The 20,557-nt window shown below is 40.5% G+C and overlaps 1 protein-coding gene across 1 annotated transcript; it reads right to left on the minus strand.

Annotated features, from left to right (window-relative positions):
- Positions 1-1,815: 1,815 nt before the first annotated feature.
- Positions 1,816-16,638, minus strand: dbh (dopamine beta-hydroxylase (dopamine beta-monooxygenase)). The gene is made up of 12 exons (XM_070925198.1): positions 16,270-16,638; positions 12,416-12,562; positions 10,921-11,178; positions 10,329-10,505; positions 7,190-7,292; positions 6,098-6,264; positions 5,816-5,959; positions 4,634-4,672; positions 4,142-4,201; positions 3,746-3,873; positions 3,266-3,425; positions 1,816-1,929 (listed from the first exon to the last, which is right to left on the minus strand). The coding sequence occupies exons 1-12, from the start codon at positions 16,636-16,638 to the stop codon at positions 1,816-1,818; spliced, it is 1,866 nt and encodes a 621-aa protein (XP_070781299.1).
- Positions 16,639-20,557: the final 3,919 nt, after the last annotated feature.

Below are 20,557 nucleotides of genomic sequence, written 5' to 3' on the forward strand. Positions count from 1 at the left end.
CTTGCGTACTTTTACTGTGAAGAATCTGCAGGAGGCGTTGAGCAACAGCACATTAAAAATCTTCTGCGTCTCATTAATTAATACTAATTCAAAATATGAAGTTAGTACAGTGGAGTAGTGAGTATGGCTGGACTGTACTGTCGGACTTGTGTGATTAAAATGTAAATTATCCTGAATCAGCTACCAGAGTCCTTACAGGTTCTTTGGGATTTGACAATTACACATTACATTAATTAATGTACACTTGAGAATGTATGGTGCCTTCACATGTATACACTGTATGTGTGTGTGTATATATATACGTAAAATCTAAAACTGCTATCAGGTTTGCTAGCTAGGTAGGTCCTGGTTTCCTTGTTGACAATTCATGGTTGTTGGAATGAAAATGTCTTACTACGCTTTCAGTGTTAACAGGAAAAACTGTGACTTAAACAGCAGGACGAGAAATCACTAGTTTAGCACCTTGATAACTGATTCATGTCTTTTATGCAGGTATGCAGAGTAATGAGAACTAACTACAACATGTAGTTACATCGTTTTTGTTTTGACATTAATTATGTTTTCCATCTGTGTTACCATCCACTTACACTAACACACTTTAGGCCAAACAAAAACCAAAGTTCATCACACACACTTTGAGAACGGCAGCCAAAAAAGTGTGTCAAAGCAGAAAAAGGCATTTGTATGTACAGCTACTATTTACCTCTCAGCACAATCAGCACAAAATGTTTACTTATGTGGAATGATTTCATTGATTCTGCCTAGAAGACCATTAATCATTGAAATGGTTGTTCTCAGTAGAAGCTTAGGTTAATAACAAGATTATATGGGAAGTGTGAAACAGACTGATAAAACACTATCACTTGTGGTCCTCTAACACAATGTTTCCAATATGTTTTTCTAATTCAGTTCATAGAATTTCTCTAGTAATGTGAGTAATGTGAATATTGCAAAAGTCTTTATGAGAGAAAGCAGCTGAAGTTGATTCTTAAATGCAAAAAAGATACCCTTTTCAAAGCTGAGCTTTTAAATATGGCTCTTAAAATTGTTATTCATGTTATTATTGTCTTAACTTTTTGACCAGTTTAAAGACCCGGGGAAGGATATGACTCATTTGTTCTGTCCAAAGCAATTTGTGTATTGATGAATTCCTTTTTAACTGTGACATTTATCATTGAACACAAAACACACAGCAGCATGTCACAAAAGAGAGTGAAAATTACAGTGGTGAGCAATAAAAGTGATGGCTGAAAATTCAAGTAATTGTGTATTTTTTCTTTTCTTTTTATTTGACTGATTACAGTTCAAGTCTGTCTTATAGAACAGTTTATTACAGACTGAAGTGATTCACCAAATAGCATAATAATGTTTCATGTCTTAATGATGCCTGTTGGTCATTATCACAAACATGGGGAACAAAATAGAACAATAGAAATATGAAGGAGTCGTAAAATCATGTTGATTCACTTTTAAAGTAACGCAGTAGAAGTTAATTAAGTTAAGTTGCTTCAAAACGCTTTAGTTCCCAACACTTTGTTTGTTACATGCCAATCCCAATGCTTAGTGTCAGAATAATGCCCTTGTCCAATGCTTTGAAACTTGACATATTAATAGGATTATCATGAATTTGTGTGTACTAATAATAACACAGACAGTGGATGTTTATATAAGCATATAATTACAGTGGGTGTCAGAAAACCCAATGGAGGACGTCTTCTATCCCCCATACACAGAGATAAAACCAGGGCATGTTCTGCAAAGTCGCTTCTTTAACTTTCCCCAGGTCAGGTGCCCTCGCCCTGGGCTGAAGCGTGCTCACACTTGGGGTGCAAGGGGTCGACTGGTGGGAAGTGCTCCTCCCTCACAGGGGTAGCGAGGCTTTTCAAGGATGGAGGTAACCGCCGGTACAGGCTGTTTGTCCCACTCTCCCTGGAGAAACAGATATATGATGTTGGTGATGGGGCTGTTTGGCAAAAAACTGGGTAGTGTCCTCGATATTTAGACAGCAGGTTTTATTAGCTAACTGCACAGTTGTCACTGTACAATGTATCAAACATGGTGCATCTTCAAAAAAATACACTGGAGGACATTTCTTTGTCATTTTGAGTGTATGTTTATGGGACAACTTTAAGACTGAGACTTTTCACAAGGTCCAGTTCCCAAACATTACAGTAGCAGTGCTTCTGTGCTTTCTTAATGTTTTGACAGTTAATTAATTTCTGCTTGTGATGTCGTTGCTGTTAATCTCCTCATTTATTGAAAGTGAAAATGGGTGGTCATCATTAGGTGTGATGTAGGACAGGTGAAACTGTTGATGTTGGTGTACTTGTGTGTGCCTACAGCTAAATTTAAATATCAGCAATAACTAAGAAATCTAAAATGATTGCTATGTATGTTATTGTGTAGTCTTTGAATGCAGTGGACCTGTGTGGCTATGTTTGTCTGAGCAGATGGTCGGTTGCCGTTAGGTGAGGTTGAGAGGGTAAAATGGCAGTCGCTGTGGATTTCAATATTTTCTTTTTGAATGAGTTCTTGCCTACAGTTGGGGCATTGCTCATCATTACTTGCAAGGTCTTCCGATGTCAAACAGCATCTGCTGCCCTTTTATGTGGAGTATCGACACTACAAAGACTAACAATGCAAGAGCCCGACTTTAAGCCTGACTGCTGAATTACTTTGAGATTATTTCACGCATGACTGCTTCGCCCAAAATATCTTTGAAAGCAGTTGTAGCCAAAAGTCTTTCAACTGCCTTCCAGTGGTGGCACCATTAATGGAATACATGCCAGTTCAAAAAGACCCCCCATTTTGGTGGAAGTTAATGAAATAAATGACTGACAATGAATTCTCCATCTTTATACATGTATGAAGAGATCTATAAGTATGCTTCCTTTCATCCTGATGTTTAAAATTACATGCTGGTTGCCAAACCTACATCAGCTTACTTCATGTTATCTAAAACTCTTTCTGTACTCCTCTCCTCTCGATGTCTTCACCTTAACACTGGAATCTGTCCTAGTTTGGATCAAGGAGAAAGAACCTTGATCAAGGCCTCCATACCGTTTTGAATTGTAATTGATTTATTCGCTCTGATCCAAACATCTTGTGTCTGTGTTTATATTACAAGTTAACAAGCTGTCTGTTCAGCTGGTCCCACTATGGCATGTCCAACTGATTTCTGCCTTTGAACTGGTTTAACTGGTGGCTTGGCAGTCGATTGTAGTGTGTGTGTGTGTGTGTGTATGTGTGTGATTGGGGGACTTACAGGAAAGAGGCGTGCTGTGGACTGGTTGCAGTGCATGGAGATGGGGGCTGTATTATAAAGGGAGTCCAGCACTTCTCCAGTGAATGCGTCCCACTGTAGCTGAGAATACTGCTCCGTCACATTAACCTCACCACACACACACTGGTCGTTTCCGTGGAACCTGGAGGGAGGAGAGAGAGAGAGAGAGAGAGGTTGAAGGAATGTCGATAAAAGAGGGAGGCAGGGATTGAGAAAGGAGGAAGAGATTGAAAAAAAAGAAGCAGTTAGAATTGGCGTTAGGAGAACACAGTTTCACTTTAAAGGACAAAGCATCTGGTTTTTCGAGATTAAAAGAAGTAATCACTCTGGTTCCCGGGAGCGAAGAGTGGAGGAGGAAGGGATGAATGCTGAAACCAAAAATTGCTTAGTCACACGGGAGATGGAGAGGAAGATGCAAAATTAAAAAGAGAGAGAGAGAGGGATGGTTGGTGCGTGTGCTACCTGTTAATGAAGTTAAAGTATTTCTGCAGGTATCCTGGGTCAACATGGCTCTTGCAGAGCTCCAGTTTGGTTCGAGGGTAGTAGTGAATGTAGTTGACACACATTTCTTCCATGATGCCAAAACCTCCCTGAGGAGACAAAGAGATTGGGATGGAGATGGGGAGGAAGGCGAGGATATATAGTACAAAGAGCAGATGTAGGTATCAAGGGAGGGAGAGAGAGATGGAAGGATTACAAGGATGAAGGAAATATGGCGAGTTTTGAAGGAGAAAGACGGAGGTAGGAAAGAGATTAGAGAAGGCACTGCTCAAGGTTATTCTGTTGTTGTTGACAGTGCTCAAGGTGAACTTTTTGCAATATAAAAATCGTCTTGTATATTCATAGAGTGCCGCTCACCACTGTGGGCTCGCTCCTGTCTTCTGTGTTATAAGTACACTTTGTTATGAGGACGTCGCCCTGCAGGATCAAGCACAAACACAGCAGCACTTCACCACGTTTTGAGTTTAACCAAAGAGCACTGAAGATAATTGAAGGTTACTGACAGAAAATTAGCTATTTAAGTTGTTTGTTGAACAGAATTCTGCTCTGAGCTCAGCTGCTGCGCTTTTTGTCTCATCTGTCTCCAAGAACTTCCCATCACAGTGCTGACTTTACAGCCTGTCCCTATTTACTCTCCATTTAAGCACCTTGCACAGCAGCAAAGTATCTTTAATTCAATACTTTAAATGCAAAGGGGGGGGGGGGGGGGGGGACATCTGGGGCACTACCATTCAGAAGTAGCTGACTGAGCTTGCAGAATAGTAAAATTCACATTCTTGTTTCAATGCAAAATAAACCACTGCCTTTGGTCACTTCAAATGCAGGCGCAGTGATTAACGTTATACTTACGGGTAAAACATTCACCATTTTCCTTAGAACTCGGATCGTCTATGAGAAAGGAGACAAAAACAAATACAGTCAATAAAGAGAAAATCAAACGAGCATTCATTTCCTGCGTTCTTCTATCTGTATATTTGGACATGAAAACACTAAACCTAGAAATAAAGCAGTAACACAAACACTGATAAAGATCTTAGTGGACAGAGAAGTGATTTTTTTTTTTTTAAGTTTTTCAAAAGTCTAATTGAATTCCTTGTTACCGCTGGATGTATTTTTACACTGCCCTTCCCTCTCTCTGTACAGATTTATTTCAAACACAGCAGGATAAAACACTGGTTGCTCTTGATGCTTTCCTTGGAGGCAGCTTTCATACTTATTAGCTGTGTGTGTGTGTGTGTGTGTGTGTGTGTGTGTGTGTGTGTGTGTGTGTGTGTGTGTGTGTGTGTGTGTGTGTGAGAGAGAGAGAGAGAAAAGGGTCTATTAGCTTTGCTGAGAATGGTTTGATAAAGTCTTCATATGCCTAATGAGGCTGCAGGGTTTGAAACAACACTGCCACACAGGTACACTCAGATTAGTCTGACATCAACAGCAGCTGGAGATTTTATCAGGCAGTCTAGCAGATGTCCTTCTCTGCCCTGTGTGTGTGTGTGTGTGTGTGTGTGTGTGTGTGTGTGTGTGTGTGTGTGTGTGTGTACATGCCTCAGGATATTGTGCATTTAAAAAAAAACAACAGATGTCGTCTGCTGTCTCTCAACAATGTTAATGTTTGTCAATTTTGATGTTGCGTTGATGAATTGAGTCTGCTGTCCCGTGGATGGAGATTATAATGTGCTAAATTTTTCAACAAGTACACAACAGACTATCAAGCATTTGATTGTAATTTTCAGCTTGTTATGAATATATATATATATGTATATGTATATGTTTATATGGGTTACCCACAAAAATCATTATTGTAATTATGGCAGGTTTTTATTTTAAAAGGTGCAGTAGAGGACGTCAGTAGAAACAGCTAGCTTCAGACTTAATGCCTTACTTATTTGTTGAGGATAATCTTCATCCCAGTGGCACACAGCTCAGTGTGAAGTAAAACTCACTTTTAGCCCATCTAATACAATATAAGACACAAGGCACAAAGGTGGATCACTGCACTGAGTCCCTCTGGGTAAAGTGAGTCCTGCTGTTGCTCACCTGGTAGTGTGTGCTGAAGTGCTGGTCCTCCTGTACCACCTCCAGCTCTTTGCCTCCCCTCACCAAAACTGTCCTCACCCCGCGCCCCGCCAGGTGGGTGTGCAGCTGGGACGCAAATATATAGATTCCTCCTGGAGGCAAAGCCTAGGTAGACAAACAGGCGTACAGACAGACAGAGAAACAGACTTTTTAAGGTCGAGCTACAACAAAATATTTTTGTGCTTTAGGGAACAAAACCTGAAGAAATACGTTTTATTTTTATTTATTTTTTTGTATACACACAGTCTGGGTACACTTCGAAGTGCAATATCCACTGAGGTAGAAGGCGTTTTGTTTGGGTGGGACAGCCATGACAGGAGTATAAACAAGGCCCAGCTCCATGATCCCTGCATCGTACCGCCTCAGACTCGGGGTGTAATGCAACCGTATCCCTGATGAGTCCTGACGGCCTGCATGAGGAATATCATGGAATATTAAAATATGTCACATACAGTCAGCAGAGAAATTACAATGTCACAGAAGAATTTAACAGGTGTAACGAGTGTGTAATGTGTGCTCTCCATCTGGTCCTGGTTAAACACACATGCTGCTACATTTGGATTCACCTGGAGTTTATCTTGCGTAGGCCACAAAAGACAGCATTGCAATCTTTAAGCCTACTGAGGTAAAAGCTAACTGGTGAAGAAAATGACTGCAGCCTGGCAGTATTCCCAAGATGTTAAGAGTTTAAGAGCTGTTCTGGTGATATTTTCTGAGATTATGAATTCAAATCAAGGAGGTTCCCTGGCGGCCTCAGGGGTTTAATTCATCTCCAGTTCAACTCCGGCTATACTGACTTTTGTGGCATGTCATCCCTGCATCTCTCTCTTCCCTTGTTTTCTGTTATTTTTCAACTGTCAACCCTCTCATAAAGGCATAAAATGCTCCATACATATTTAAAAAATGATATCAAGATCACTGAGCACACCAGGGTTGCTAATTATTCTGACTTGATTATTAGTGTTGTTTGCTCGATCTCTGTTGAACTGCAGGAAAGTTTGAAGGAAGATGATGCGCACAATTGTAACAGAAAACAACTCTAAAACAGAAAAGTGTAGAGAATTGGAAGACAGTTATGGAGGATGTATTGTGAGGTCAGATCAGGATAAGGAAGGCAAAGTCTGCAGTGACTCGAACAGGCGAGATCAAAAGGTATATCTGGAAAATTTTAAATGAATCGCTCTGTTGAAGATAAGCCCGGCACTCATCGGGAGAGATGTGGCGAATCCTGCTGCTTGTGTGTGTGTGTGTGTGTGTGTGTGTGAAAGAAAAAGACAGGGCATGTGTAACAGTATATGCTCGGGTTAAAGACAAGTGTGTGTGTGCTGCATGTACCAGATATAAGGAGAGGGTTGTGGTAATGGACCTCCAGACGAAGGAACCTTGAAGAACCTGGTCCACCCATAGGCAGCCCCGCATCAGGAGGATAGTAAAAAGCCTGCAAGCAAACACACACACACACACACACTATTAATTATTCCTCAATTATGCACTGCTGCTTTGAAGTCATAGCAAAGACTCCTCTTCACATATCGTACAGATGATTTAGAGCTGTTGAGTTAAAATGTTTTTGTAACGTGCAAAAGTCTTCACAATATCCTACGTTATATTCTGTTAGGCATTGTATTAGAGATAGAAGTAATACATTTCAGAGTGAGGAAGATTTCTCTAAATAAAGCTACTTGTGGAGGTTGACAGGTGTTTTTAGTGAGAGGAACCAAACAATAATCACACACTGCAGCTTTACTGAAAAACACCTCTTTTTATTTTTTAGCGCCCTTGCTCATTCCATTCAAGGCAGACATTGTCAGAAGATAACAAAAAGAAGTCACACAGATGTATATTCCTGTGCAAACATGTCCCAATGAAGTGTTGAAACACATATTTGGCCTCTCTGGAGTCTCGACAGGTGTTTGCCAAACTTCCAGGTGAGAAGGTTTCACTTCACCCACAGTAGGATGTCTTAAATTTCAACTTTTAGCTTCTCCAATCCACCTCAAACTAGTCCTCCACCTTCTTTAAGATGTGATTCCCTGTCAAAGTGGTACATCTAAGGAATCACAAACATATCATTTCATCTTCTTTGCCATACTGCAGAGACAATACATAGCTCTCTCCAGCTCTACTGGTGTGGTTGTCTAAAATCTTTGATGATGGACTCTAAAAATAAAGGCCTGCCTACTCACAAGCTCCATACCACCCACAGAATTTAAAATTGTAACAGCAACAGATTGTAAGACTGCAAAGGGTGTTTTTAAACTGATTATGATACTGAAATTACACACATTGATTTATATAATTTCAATCTTTGTATCAAATATGTTCCTTGTTGAGAACCTTGAAATGCCTTTCAGGGATCCATGAGCTGGCTCAAAAAGATGTTTATTGATTATTTCTACACCGAGAAAGGTTGTATTCTCATATGGAGGCGCCCTCTGGGATTCTGGGATATTTTCTTTTTCTTCCTCTCTCACTCCTTGGATTCTGAACTGTTCTGCTTATCGTAGCAAGAATTAATTTTCGAGTCACTGCTGGCCCCATGGGTGTCAAACCTCACGCTATTATGAAGGCATCTTGATTTAATCTAGATTCATGATCAGTGTCGTCACTTATTTCACAGGGAGGCCCACCTTAAGCCAATTCTGCTGATACATACAGTTCGTAACGGAAGAAAGAAATGTTTTATTTAATCATGTCGTAACAGTAAAATCCTTAGAGACTTGCTTTCTCCCCGACACACACACACACACACACACACACACACACACACACACACACACTTTTCTTCTCTGGTGCTGATCTCTGTCTTTGCGTTCTGACAGTGTCATACATTATTGTTTCTCTCTTCTTCCCAAACTTCCCCCACTCTATTTCCCTCTTTCTCTCTTGTTTTGTGTTTTTGCAAGGCCACGTTTCCCTTCAGATGCGGTGCCGGGGAGAATGAAACAACACTATTAAGAGGTGATGAAAGAGGCCTGAATATTTCCCACCTAATCTTGTCTTCACAGCTCACAGCTCACAGAAGGCATCCTGCTTGTTTTTGTTTGGCTGGCAGATAATCCAATCAGAGAGGGGCCAGGCTGGCTGTGATACAGTGGGGAGCAGAGCAGAGAAATATGGTGACAGGCACATTGTTCCCTGTCCTCTTTGCTTTATGTGACTAGCAGGCTGCTTGCTCGGTCAGCCGGCTGGTTGGTAGCCATAGTACATAAGTGGTGATTTAATGCCTGATAGATGACTGACTGACGAGCTGGCTGAGGAAACAGGTGTGTTTCTCCTGCACTGAATGTTTCGGTTGGGAGCTCTGCCTCAAAAAAGAACTGCGATTCGTTTGTTTCCCTCCAAAAGATGAAGGAAAAAGTCCAGTGGGTGCTAATGATTAACTAATGGACTGATCACTAAGGTTTTCACACTTTATTTTTTTCCGTTAACTGCAAATCGTAAGGACTATAACTTTAAAGACTTCTTCACGCTGCCAGGAATGCAATTGTGGTGGCGACGTATTGAATCAATCTATTTTTATTTCATTTTATGAACAAAAACCTTTTTGGGCCACTTGGGGGCAGCCGAACAAGCTGTAACATTGACAACAGTTGCCCATAGCATTTGGAGTCGTGTTTGTGGCCACCTGATGACTGTAAGTTCAATATCCAAAGCAACGCTGATGAGAGCGGAGGTGGTGGGCTGGAAAATTAGGTGAAAACCTTTCATAGAGCTGAGGGAAAGTCAGGGAAAGTCATTTTATCCATTGTCAGTATAAAATAGGAAGTAGTTCCAATTTAAATATGTAACTCTAAGAGTCTAAGACTACAGAATTCAGCCTGTAACATACTATATGTTTAGTTGGTTGAATGAGAATATCAGCCATGATGAAACCTACGGTGCCTCTTTCTAAGCTACCAACGTACATAAATATGTGGTTTTCACTTGTGTTTGTGTCGAGTGTCCATGTAAGCAAGTATTTGCACGCGAGTGCGCTTCCCACATACAGACTGTCTCCGAGCTCTTAATAGACTTGTGCTGCGTGTGGGATCGAAGGTTTTTCTGCCTGCAGTTTTAGGCTTGGATATTAGTCACGTAGGAGTTTTTGTTTATCTCTTATAATAGGTACGAGAACTGCACCAAAATCAAGCTTTATTCCAACTCTTTTTCAATTAGACACCTGTTATGTGTATATGTTTATTCTGCTTTATATGGTGGTGTTTGTGTGGGTGCTTCTCTATATTTGGGATAGTTTGAGTCTTAAATCTTTTGCAAAATGATGGCATTCTGGTTGATTGTTACATCTTCAAGGGGCAGTTTTAGGGTTAGGACTTGGGTTTATTTGCATCAGGTATCATTATTCAGGTAAGTGTTGAGGATGTGTTTGCAGCACTGTTTTGGGAAACAGGAAGTGGATATAGTCAGTGTGTGTGTGTGTGTGTCTGTCTGTCTGTCTGTCTGTCTGTCTGTCTCTGTCTGTTTCCCATCATACCTCAGCACCCATAGCCCATGCAGCTAGCACATGTCGGCAGAAGTTGAGCTTGCCCGGTTTCATCTTGTCATCACAGGAGCCGCTGTACTCTGGAACTTCGCGGATATCCGGTGAACATTCAAACACTTCTATGTGGTGCACGATGGCCTCGTTACCTGGAGTTATCACTGACTCATACTGACAGAAACAGGGAGAGGTGGGAAAAGAAACAAGTGAAAAAGAGAGGGCCACGTTGCTTTATGTGTTTCTACTGCTAAAAGCTGCAGAAATATTGTTGCCTCAGACAGGTATGTCAATAAAAACCTCTCTGAAATAGATTATATGCAACATACTGCTCAATAGCTTCCATATCTTATTCCACTGTATGTTTCATCACATTATATATATATATACAAGATCAATTGTAATGTGTTTTGTTGATACATTTTCTTAGATTTCTTTTTCTTTTTTCCAACCATGACAATGCAGCTCTTGTTATTTAGGCCCAGCTGGTAAACAAGGAGCAATAATAGCTGCTCTCCCTCTCTAACACCCACTCTACTGTGCAAATAAACTCCATGGAAAGTGTTTCCATTTTTAGAGGCATTCATACCATAACAATGTGGTTCTTGGGCATGTTTTCAGGCAGCCTCTGTATGAAGCACCAGTAGGTGGTCTCTTGACTTGGGATGATGACATTCTGAGCCACGACATCCAGCATCTGCACATCTGGAGGCAGGGTGGGTGAAGGTGTGTCGGGGCGCAGCATCAGCACTCTCTGTACTCCTGTGTGGATCCGGGACAGGTTCAGCTGCTCGAGGGAGGCAAGTGGTTGATCCAAGAATCCATAGATGACGTGCACAGTTCCCTCCTGACCAATAAAAAAACGATCAGATGAGAAAGCATGTTTGATGGCGATAAAGCAGAACATGAACAGCAGGCATTTGTATTTCGAATGAGTCGTCTCTCACAATTATTATTTGGCTGAAATGCCTACTCAGGCAAACTTTTCATTATGTTGTCATAGTGATGAGCATTGGTTTTGTTAGAGGTCTGATGTGGTACCATGGAAACCATAATCATTATAATGAATGCTTCAGTGGAAATTGTATCTTACTGTATCTCCAGTATCTTATGTCCACACCTGATGCTGCAACTGCTCCATGATAATTAGCCATTACTTTTTTTTATATGTACTAAGGACAGCAATAAAAATACCACAAAAAATGCAGACACACACCCTCCCACACACACATGGGCACATTGCAAATACACCGCGTGGTTCTTTAGGTTACACACACATGCATGCTCTCGAACACCATCTTTCCCGCCTTTCCTCCCATGTTATCTACGTCTCCTCGCCACCTGTTAGCTGTCAAGTTCAGTCAGTTCAGGATTGACAGACGTTATTTTGGCTTGAGGCCATATGTGACCTATAAGACAACAAGTGTGCTTGCCCTTTACATGTACTCGGGTAGACTGGAGGGGTGACATGAATGTAGAGGAGAGAATCCTGCTGTAAATCAAAAACATTCTTTGTATAGTGCTTTTCAGCAGAAAGATAAACGGTAACACAATGGGAGACTACCAACAGCTGAGCACTGCAGTAGAAGTGTTATAAGGAAGAGAATCACCTGATACCTCAGCCCATAATGTTAAAAAAACAAGAGCTAATTCCTTGCATTAGGATATCCGGCACACCATCCCTCAACATATAGGATTCTGAAGTAGGTCAACAGATGCATTTCTATGTTTGCTCTGGCAGTTTACACAGCTCACAGCAGTGTCAACTGTGTTAACCTTCCTTTAGTAGTTAAAATAACTTGTTGCCGTTAATTCTTGAATTCTAGAAAAGAAAGTGGATTGTTAAGATAAAAAAGTGAGACAGACGCCGAACCTAATGCTTCTAAGTTCACCTTACAAAACATAAATACATAAATAAACCAATCAACCAAAGTAAGAGCCTCTCATTGAATTTATTATTATTATCTCATTGAGTACCCAGTAGTCAATAGAGTGCCGATGTTGCTAACAAGTCCAAAAAGCAATTTATATTCACAATCGCACTCTGAAACGTTCACACACTGTGAAAGAAAGACTTTACACACCTCTATGAGGTAGTCTCTGGGATCACAGGTGCTGAACGGCCTTTTGAAGAGCAGGTAGAATGCTTTGTGTTTCTGTTTGGCTTCGATCAACTCGTAGTCCTGTTGGCTGTCCAGTGAAACGTGACCCTCGCTGTCGCTCCACGCATCCTGAAGGAGAAGACACACTTTGAAAAGTCAAATAAATATAATAAATACCAAATAGACACAATATAACATTTAAGATCACATTATTATGTTTTATTCATCAAGTGGGCATGGATTAGACTATGGATGATCTTTTCTTAACTGTTTAAAAGAGGTATGGAGGGTGTAGTTTTGCCAAATGAAACTCACTATCACTGAATATATTTCAGTGGAGCTATGTGTCCATGTAAACCAGGTTGGAGGGTATACTAAATATGAAGTGCTGCTACAAATTACTGTAGAAAAATATTAAATATTACTGAAAAAAGTAACCAGTAGTTGAATTTAGCAGAAAAACGTTTGAAGGGGAAAGTTTATTGAAACAAAGCTTCATGCTGAAATGTCACTTAAATGTCATTAACTAGAGGAAAAAAATAATGTTGCTACAGTTCATTTTAAAATGAACACAAACCTACACAGTTTTAGTGGATTTATGATACAATGAATAGAGAGAAATCAGTGAAAGTGTTTGTGCAGTTCGTGTTGTGAAACCTTCCCAGCCCAGTGTACAAGATTGCACTTCTCTGCCAGGAGGCTTTGCAACAGCTCCGTCTATCTGCTTCTGTTATGTTTCTCACATTCATATCTGTCCAGAATAGCACCTAAGATCTCTCTTATTTCTGTCTCCCTCTCTGTCCCTCTTATATAACTGTTCTGCACAAACCGCAAAGATTCTTAAGCCAACGGTTTTGAAAATACATACAGTATATATAAATCTAGAAAAGAAATGTGGGCAGTATATAGTATGTGTTATGTATGTGACATGTCTGTGTACAGTATGCACTAGCGACAACCTCTGCAGATGGCTGAGAGACATATCTCAACTATTTAATTAAAAAAAGTTCCAGGCCTTGAAATTGTTGTTTATGTACAAAGTTTTGGTAATAGTTATGTTTAGGTTTTGGGCTGCAGTTAGGTAAACAGTTTTTGGTCACGAACAGATGCTTTCCCAATGTGATTCCAATGTGTGGCCCCATTTACACCTGGAATTAACATGTGTTCTGGTATTAATAAGTGCGGGAAGACTTGCTAGATACTGTACTTTAAGCTTTTGCCAGGCAAGCAGGAAGAGGCGGAGTTAGGTGACCTTTCAACTTGCAGGGTGGATTTTTTTCTTGAATGTGGTCCAGCTGTAAAGATTGCATTTACACCTGGTTGAGATCTGTTCACAGTGCTGGCCGATCAGATCTTATTCTGATCACAATGTGTTGTGTGTGCAATTACACCTGGCGTTAACATGTGTTTCTCCTTATCCAGATGGGATATCCAGATACAGATCTCATGTTAAGTATGGTGAAAAAGATGGGGGGTTAGTAATTCAGTTTGTTTGTTTCCCTGGACACTGTTTCCTTGCTGAGCTACGAGTCACATCTAACCAAAGAAAAGAAAGAGAAAAGAAAAAAAAAATTTCATCTTGATATCCCTGGTATGTTGGGACAAAATCTTAAAATTTAAGTCTCCATGGTGATTTGAATACATTGATTTAAAAAGGGATTTTAGGAGTCCCTGAAGTAGAGCATATCTAAAATGTGCCTGGCTTTGTGAGGAGCAGTGTGTGTGTGTGTGTGTGTGTGTGTGTGTGTGTGTGTGTGTGCGCGCGTGTGTGTGTGTGTGTGTGTGTGTGTGTGTGTGTGTGTGTGTGTGTGTGTGTGTGTGTGTGTGCGTGCGTGCGTGCGCGCGTGCGTGCGTGAGAGAGAGAGAGGACTGCAGCTCAGCAGTGACCTTTCTTCCGCTGGTAGTTTCTCCCTCCTGAGGGAAGAGAGACAGATGGGACAAGGGGAGGAAGGCAGTCGGGTAGCAGAGAGGAGATCAATTTAACAAGAAAATACTTTACAATGATGTGAGTGTTACATTGTGATGTTTTGATTTTAAACTGCAGGGATATGGTACACTGGGATTTGGGTTGGAACTTAAAGGGAAACTAGGCTGAACTTAGAAATTAGGTAGAAATGAATGGGCTACTGTTAATGTAAATGTATGCCAATTCAATTCTCCTCCCTTATGCACCTACAATGAAGACTTTTTGCTTGTAAATATTTTTTTGCTTGTAATACTAAATGTATTTAATTACATAAACGTGAATTATAAAGCACCAAACTGCACAAAACTAAACCTTATATCCAAAGCCAGACGTATCCTTTGATTATCATAATGTAAGGTGTCAAAGTTTGTTCACTGTCTAATTGAACTGGTGGTCTAATTTGTGTATATACATACTGTATACATAAATAAATCTGCTTGCATAATGGGACAGAGAATATTATGACTTATGAGACACGACTGAAACTCTGATGTTCACCATCCAGTAGCCTTCATGTTTGTGGCCTCTGGAGTCCTGTGTGCTCCCTCTGGCCTCAGATCGAATCACAGTAGAGATTCCCTGCAGAGATTTCTTTTCTGCTGTGGTTGAACATTTAAGCAAGTGGTAATAGTTGGTCAAAAAAAAGTATAAAGGTTTTTAGCAAAAGAAATCTGCAACTTAATGTCGCCCCCTTTGTAACTTTTTGATTCATTTATGTTCTCAGTATTGCAGTTAATTATCAAATTAGATGTATTTTGTAGATTAACGTCCTTTACTGATGTTTACTGTGGTCAAGGAAAAACATTTGCTGATATATATTGATGATATATTGAATAGTTTAAGGCATTGATGAGAGGGACTACTTAACAGCACACACAATGCATAGTGAAGTGATATGCCTTAAGGAAAAAGGAGAGTGACCTGATATATAATATTTTGTCATTAAAGAGGAAAAAAGTTGGATGACCTGACATTAACGCTGCAGGTCATTGTGGTGAAACCCTATAATAAGCAGCATAGAATTGTAAATACTTTGACAAACCAGAAGCTGGTTCTGTAAAAACAGGCAAGCGTATGTCATCCATGAACAAAGAATCAGATGTTGGTAGATATCGTCTCAGTTCTTATGTTAATAATGTGACACAGAGAAAGTAAATAGAAAAGGTTTTTCTCAGGAAGAAGAATCAGAATTGAAACTGGATCATTTTTTACTGCAATTAGTATTCACCTTGTTTACTGTTTCTCATTAATATTTCCACATAAACCCTATGGACAAAATGCAAATGAAAAGGAAGGTAAATGGGATTTTTATAGCAAGATACATTTTTTTTAGAAAACTTTATCAGGAAATTTGAGGGAAAAAATCTTGGTTGGATTTGTTAGACAGGCTTGTGTGTGGTACTATGAAAATGAGGCATCTTCCACATCTTAATCAGCATAGGATTCAATTTTGATATGCTAATATAATATCTGCTAATGATTCCCAGATGAGCTCCTGCTATTAGTGCAGTTTGACTGATTTCCAATTAGCAGGGGCCGATAACATCCTTTGTGACCATGTGATCATGAAGCAAGCCGGCTCCTCGTGGAAAAACACCAATCTCATGCCCCAGGGACCACAGACAGATGTGGAACACTAAGAAAGAGGGAAACCTCCACTCCTTAAGGACTTTCATGTAATCCCTGTGCATTTATGAATCTGACAAGTGAACATACAGAGAAAAATTGGAAGAGTGAGAAATTATACCCTCCTCTTTTTAGAGTCAAGCCTTGTGTCAGTGTGACTTTTTATAACTTTGACTCCCCAAATTCTTTCAAGTTCAGTCATTTGACAGATTGTACAGATAACGCACATTGAAGGGCTGCTTACCCCAAAGTAGCTATTGGTTCCCGAGTCCCACAGCACCACCAGGTCAGCGTTGGTCAGCTCGCCGCGGTCAGACATCCCCAGGACCACGCCGTGTCTGAGCTCCGCCGCCCTCAGCTCCATGTAGATCTCCTGGTCGGCATAACTGATGTTCCAGGCCAGCTGGAGCTCCCCGCGTGGGTCGAGGGGCACACGGAAGGGCATGGGGAGAGGTGGGAGAGGGCTGGAGGGGTTTGGTTTAAGGCTGGACACTTCGACAGCATTGGTGGGCGCCTGATATGAAGCCACCAAGATGACCATGAGAGCAGCCAGGGCAGTGAAGTACATGATGGTGACGTCCTGAAGGCGAAGGTTCTTATTGAAGAGCCTCATAGCCTCAATGATGGATCTGAATCTCAATCTTTTCTCAGGATTGTTTTTTTTTTTTCCTTTTCACCTCTGTTTTGTCTTTCAGTGTTCCTCAGTCTCTTCAGCCAGAGTTGACGTGGAGTTCAATCCAGAAAGTTATGAGGAAAGTTTTTCTCCAGCGCTGTGGTTCTGTATAAGCTTTAACTCCCCAAGCTCAAACACTCACAGGTTTTGTTTGCCTCGTCAGCTCTGCTCTCCTTTCTGGCCACAGTAGACTCAGTTTCTCCCTCGTAGTGGTCAGGTGAGGTTGTTTATTCTCTTCTTCCCATGTTTTCTATCCTCTCAGGCCCTCATTTTCTTTCTTTTGAGTATCACTAACTTTCCAGTCTTTAGGTTTCTCTGTTTGCAAGCCCTTGTGGGTATTGTCTCTTTCTTCTGAGCAACTGCTCGGTCTCATCCCCCACCTTGGTTTTTAAGAGACTCCTCCCTTGTGAGTTGTCTGTTTTTATCCAGCCTAATAGTATTACATTTGTTGAGGAAAATTGGATTGTATCCTTTAAGCCCTGAGGTCAACCATGATTCTGCACATCTGCCAGCCCCTAATTGATCCAAATTCAACCATGGACATTATCAACGACAATCTGCTTAGACCAACTAAACTTTATTGCTCGCTCCATCATTTGTTTGTTTTTTTTGCTTTGGTGAGCATGTATCATGCATTTTCTTGTGCATTTCCTGACAAAAAGAATTCCACACAATATACCTCTCACCTGGCTTGTTGGGTATTTGATTCAAAGCGGATTTAGGGGGCAGCAAGCATTTGTGGAGGCGTAAACAAGGCATTAATGCATTAGGCCCTTTCCTTAAGCCACTGCCTAAGGCTGCAGAAGACCTAATCAAACTGTCAATTATGGCTTTCAAAAGCAAGAGGGACACATTCAGGTTGGTTTCAAAGGTTACTAAAGCCCCTGTAGAAATGTGTGTGTGCTTGTGTCCGTCTGTGTGTTTGTATTTGGTGAGAAACAGGTGAGTTAGTGGACAAATGGATTATAATGAATTTAAACAGAAATGAAACACTGCTCTATGGCCTGTCCAGGCCTTCTGCATACATTTGAGAATCAATACAGTATTAAAAAGATTACACAGAATCAGGAATTGCAGCAAAACAACTCGCAGTCGACAGTCGAAAGTCAAAATGAAAAAAAGATGTTTAAAGGGCACAAACACGTACAAGTATAAAGTTATATAAACATACATATTAATACAGGGCTGAGAGAATGAAAACAATTATGTATATAAATATCAAGGGTTTACATGAGTTAATTCTCACCACTGTAGGGTTGTTATTTGATAATACTAAAGTTTCTTTGTATTCTGTAGCATTTCTCAATGTCACAGAGTGCCTTACATAAAGCAGACAAAAACAAAATACAGGCATAAATTCAACAAAGTGGAATAAAACCATCATAACATAAAAAATATATATGTATAACATATAGCTCAGGGGTGGCCAACAATGTGCTTTTTCACAGATGATATTTTGTCAAATAATGAAAAGCACAGGTGCGGAAGAAAATGGCTGAATTCCATTAAGATGCTTCAGTTTCGGTGTCCTGGTATTGTGCATACTGGTTTACTGTCTTACTGGCTTACTGGGACACTTGAATAGAACAGAGCCATCGTTAATGTTGCAGTAATACCTGTGCTTTTCCTGCTGTAGGACAAGTCAAACTGCCTGCTGTGGAAAAAGCCTTTTCTTCGATATTTCACTGATATCTTCTTTCTCTGCACTATTTTTCTGTTGCATTTGTTTTCGGGGGTTTGTGTGTTTTTGACTTTGCATCATTTCTGTATTTGCAGCGTGTTTGCTGTTAATGTAGATTTTTTCGTATGTGTTTTTGAATTGGCATTGTACCTGAAGCTGCAGTACATTTCTCCTAATGGAAAAGTTTTGGGCCACGTTTGTCCTTGTCAGCCACCACAGAGGCTCCCATGTAAAAGAACGACTCAAGATATGAAGCACAAACATATAAAGAAGGTGACTTCTGACCACATGGATGGATGGGGGAATTTACAGGGAATGCCACCTCATTTGTACAGTAGTTTGACACATCTCTGTTGATGTCCTGGTCTAAAGCGATTGATTCAATACATTTGAAGTTGCTGTGAATTCCAGGGAAAGGTTGTCATCGAATGTGCTGTAGGGTGATGCAAATTCTGCGCGTTTTGGATTAAATGCTGTACATGATGTCAAACCATTGAATACTTTTTCTGGAAGAGGCTCATAAAGGGAAAGGTTTGGCTCTGAGCTGGGCAGAAAACAGAGAGAGCGGAACAGAAAGGCACAGACTGGTATCGTGTTAGTTAATGTAATAAAGACTGTTAGTCCCTGAGGCTAAAGCAGAGATGTGTGTGTCCTTCTAATGTCTCTGGCCTTCATATGAGGCTCAATAATCTCTTTTTTCTGTCTTTTTTTGTTTCTTTTCACCTTTTACACCATCAGACTTCTACTTCTTTGCCAGTCTGTCTCTCCTCCATCACACATTGCTGCTGATCCCGCTTTCTTCCTGCCTTCTCATTTCTCTTACATGCGCACTTATCTTTCTGCTGCCACTACCACTACTGATGTGTCAGCAAACACAAACGAGACAAGACGCCGTAAAGTCGGCTGTGATCCGGAGGGAATGCAGAGAGGAAGAGGGGGGGGCAGATTTAGGGAGAGAATGATCGCCCTTTGTGTAATCGTGTCTGTGTGTGTTTATGCAACAAGCCTGGGGATCTATCTGACATTATCCTGCCTAGAACAATCCAGATATTGCCCCCAAAAACGTTCCCATCATGCTTTGCTTTCAGTTTGGGAGAAGCTCACGCATGGACACAGAAACACACACTCAGAAGATATAAATGATTAGGAACCTATGCGACAAATGATCCATAGCTTTTCGAACATAGTTTTATGTTTTGTGGCAAGTGTTATGCGTTTTCTGTTATGCTATGGTTTGTACTGCATCTAGGGTCTGATTGCATTTTATTATATGTATAATACATATATATATAATAGTATATGATAATCTTCGTCTTTTAAACTACATCAGAGATACATTGTGTTGATTTAGCTTGATGGTAGTTTTGCAGTTCTCTGTATAGGATTGCATTTATTATCAGGTTTGATAAATACTGTGTACACGGTAACAGAGCCACAAGTGTTAGTCATACAGTCAGCAAACTGACTCAGTGACGTCAGTTACACAGCTACATCTATCTAAAGTTTGCTAACATTAGCTAGCGACCAAGTAAGGCTGTAACAATAAAACCCTAGAGTGCATTGAACTGAGCATGGTGTGCTTTATTGTTTTATGTATTCTATTACACAAAGAAGATTTCTTTGCTCTAAAGTTACATAGTCTCACTTTTAAATGGTGCAAATTCCTTACAAGTTTGCAAATCCTCAAAGCACCCAAACCAATTCACATGTAGGGAACCCAGGACATTCACGGCCCCGTGGGGGTCTGGAGCCCCAAGACTGTTGCTTACTTTGTGTGTTTGGTAATCTAGCTTTGACCAAAAGATTGTACACATGGTTGGTGTTGTTGCGCACACCCCTGCTCATAGATAATACAACGAAAGCATAATTTAAATTTTATTTTGAGCAAAACAAAGATGCTGTGAATGTGAGCTGCCTCTGAGCCACTCTGACACACCTCACCCTGCACGCGCACACACACACACACACACACACACACACACACACACACACACACACACACAGAAAAAGAGAGGAATGGATAAAAGCAGAATTCACCTCAACATGACCGATCCAACCATCTCATTCTCTCCTAATATAAATATTTCAATGCTGCACACTCCCAAAGTGCACTAATCTCCACTTCTATGAGTTTGAATAATGAATGCAATAAAAACTCACACTGCTACTCTTAACGCT

Source organism: Enoplosus armatus, chromosome 18 (genome assembly GCF_043641665.1).
Source record: "Enoplosus armatus isolate fEnoArm2 chromosome 18, fEnoArm2.hap1, whole genome shotgun sequence".
Taxonomy (NCBI): domain Eukaryota; kingdom Metazoa; phylum Chordata; class Actinopteri; order Centrarchiformes; family Enoplosidae; genus Enoplosus; species Enoplosus armatus.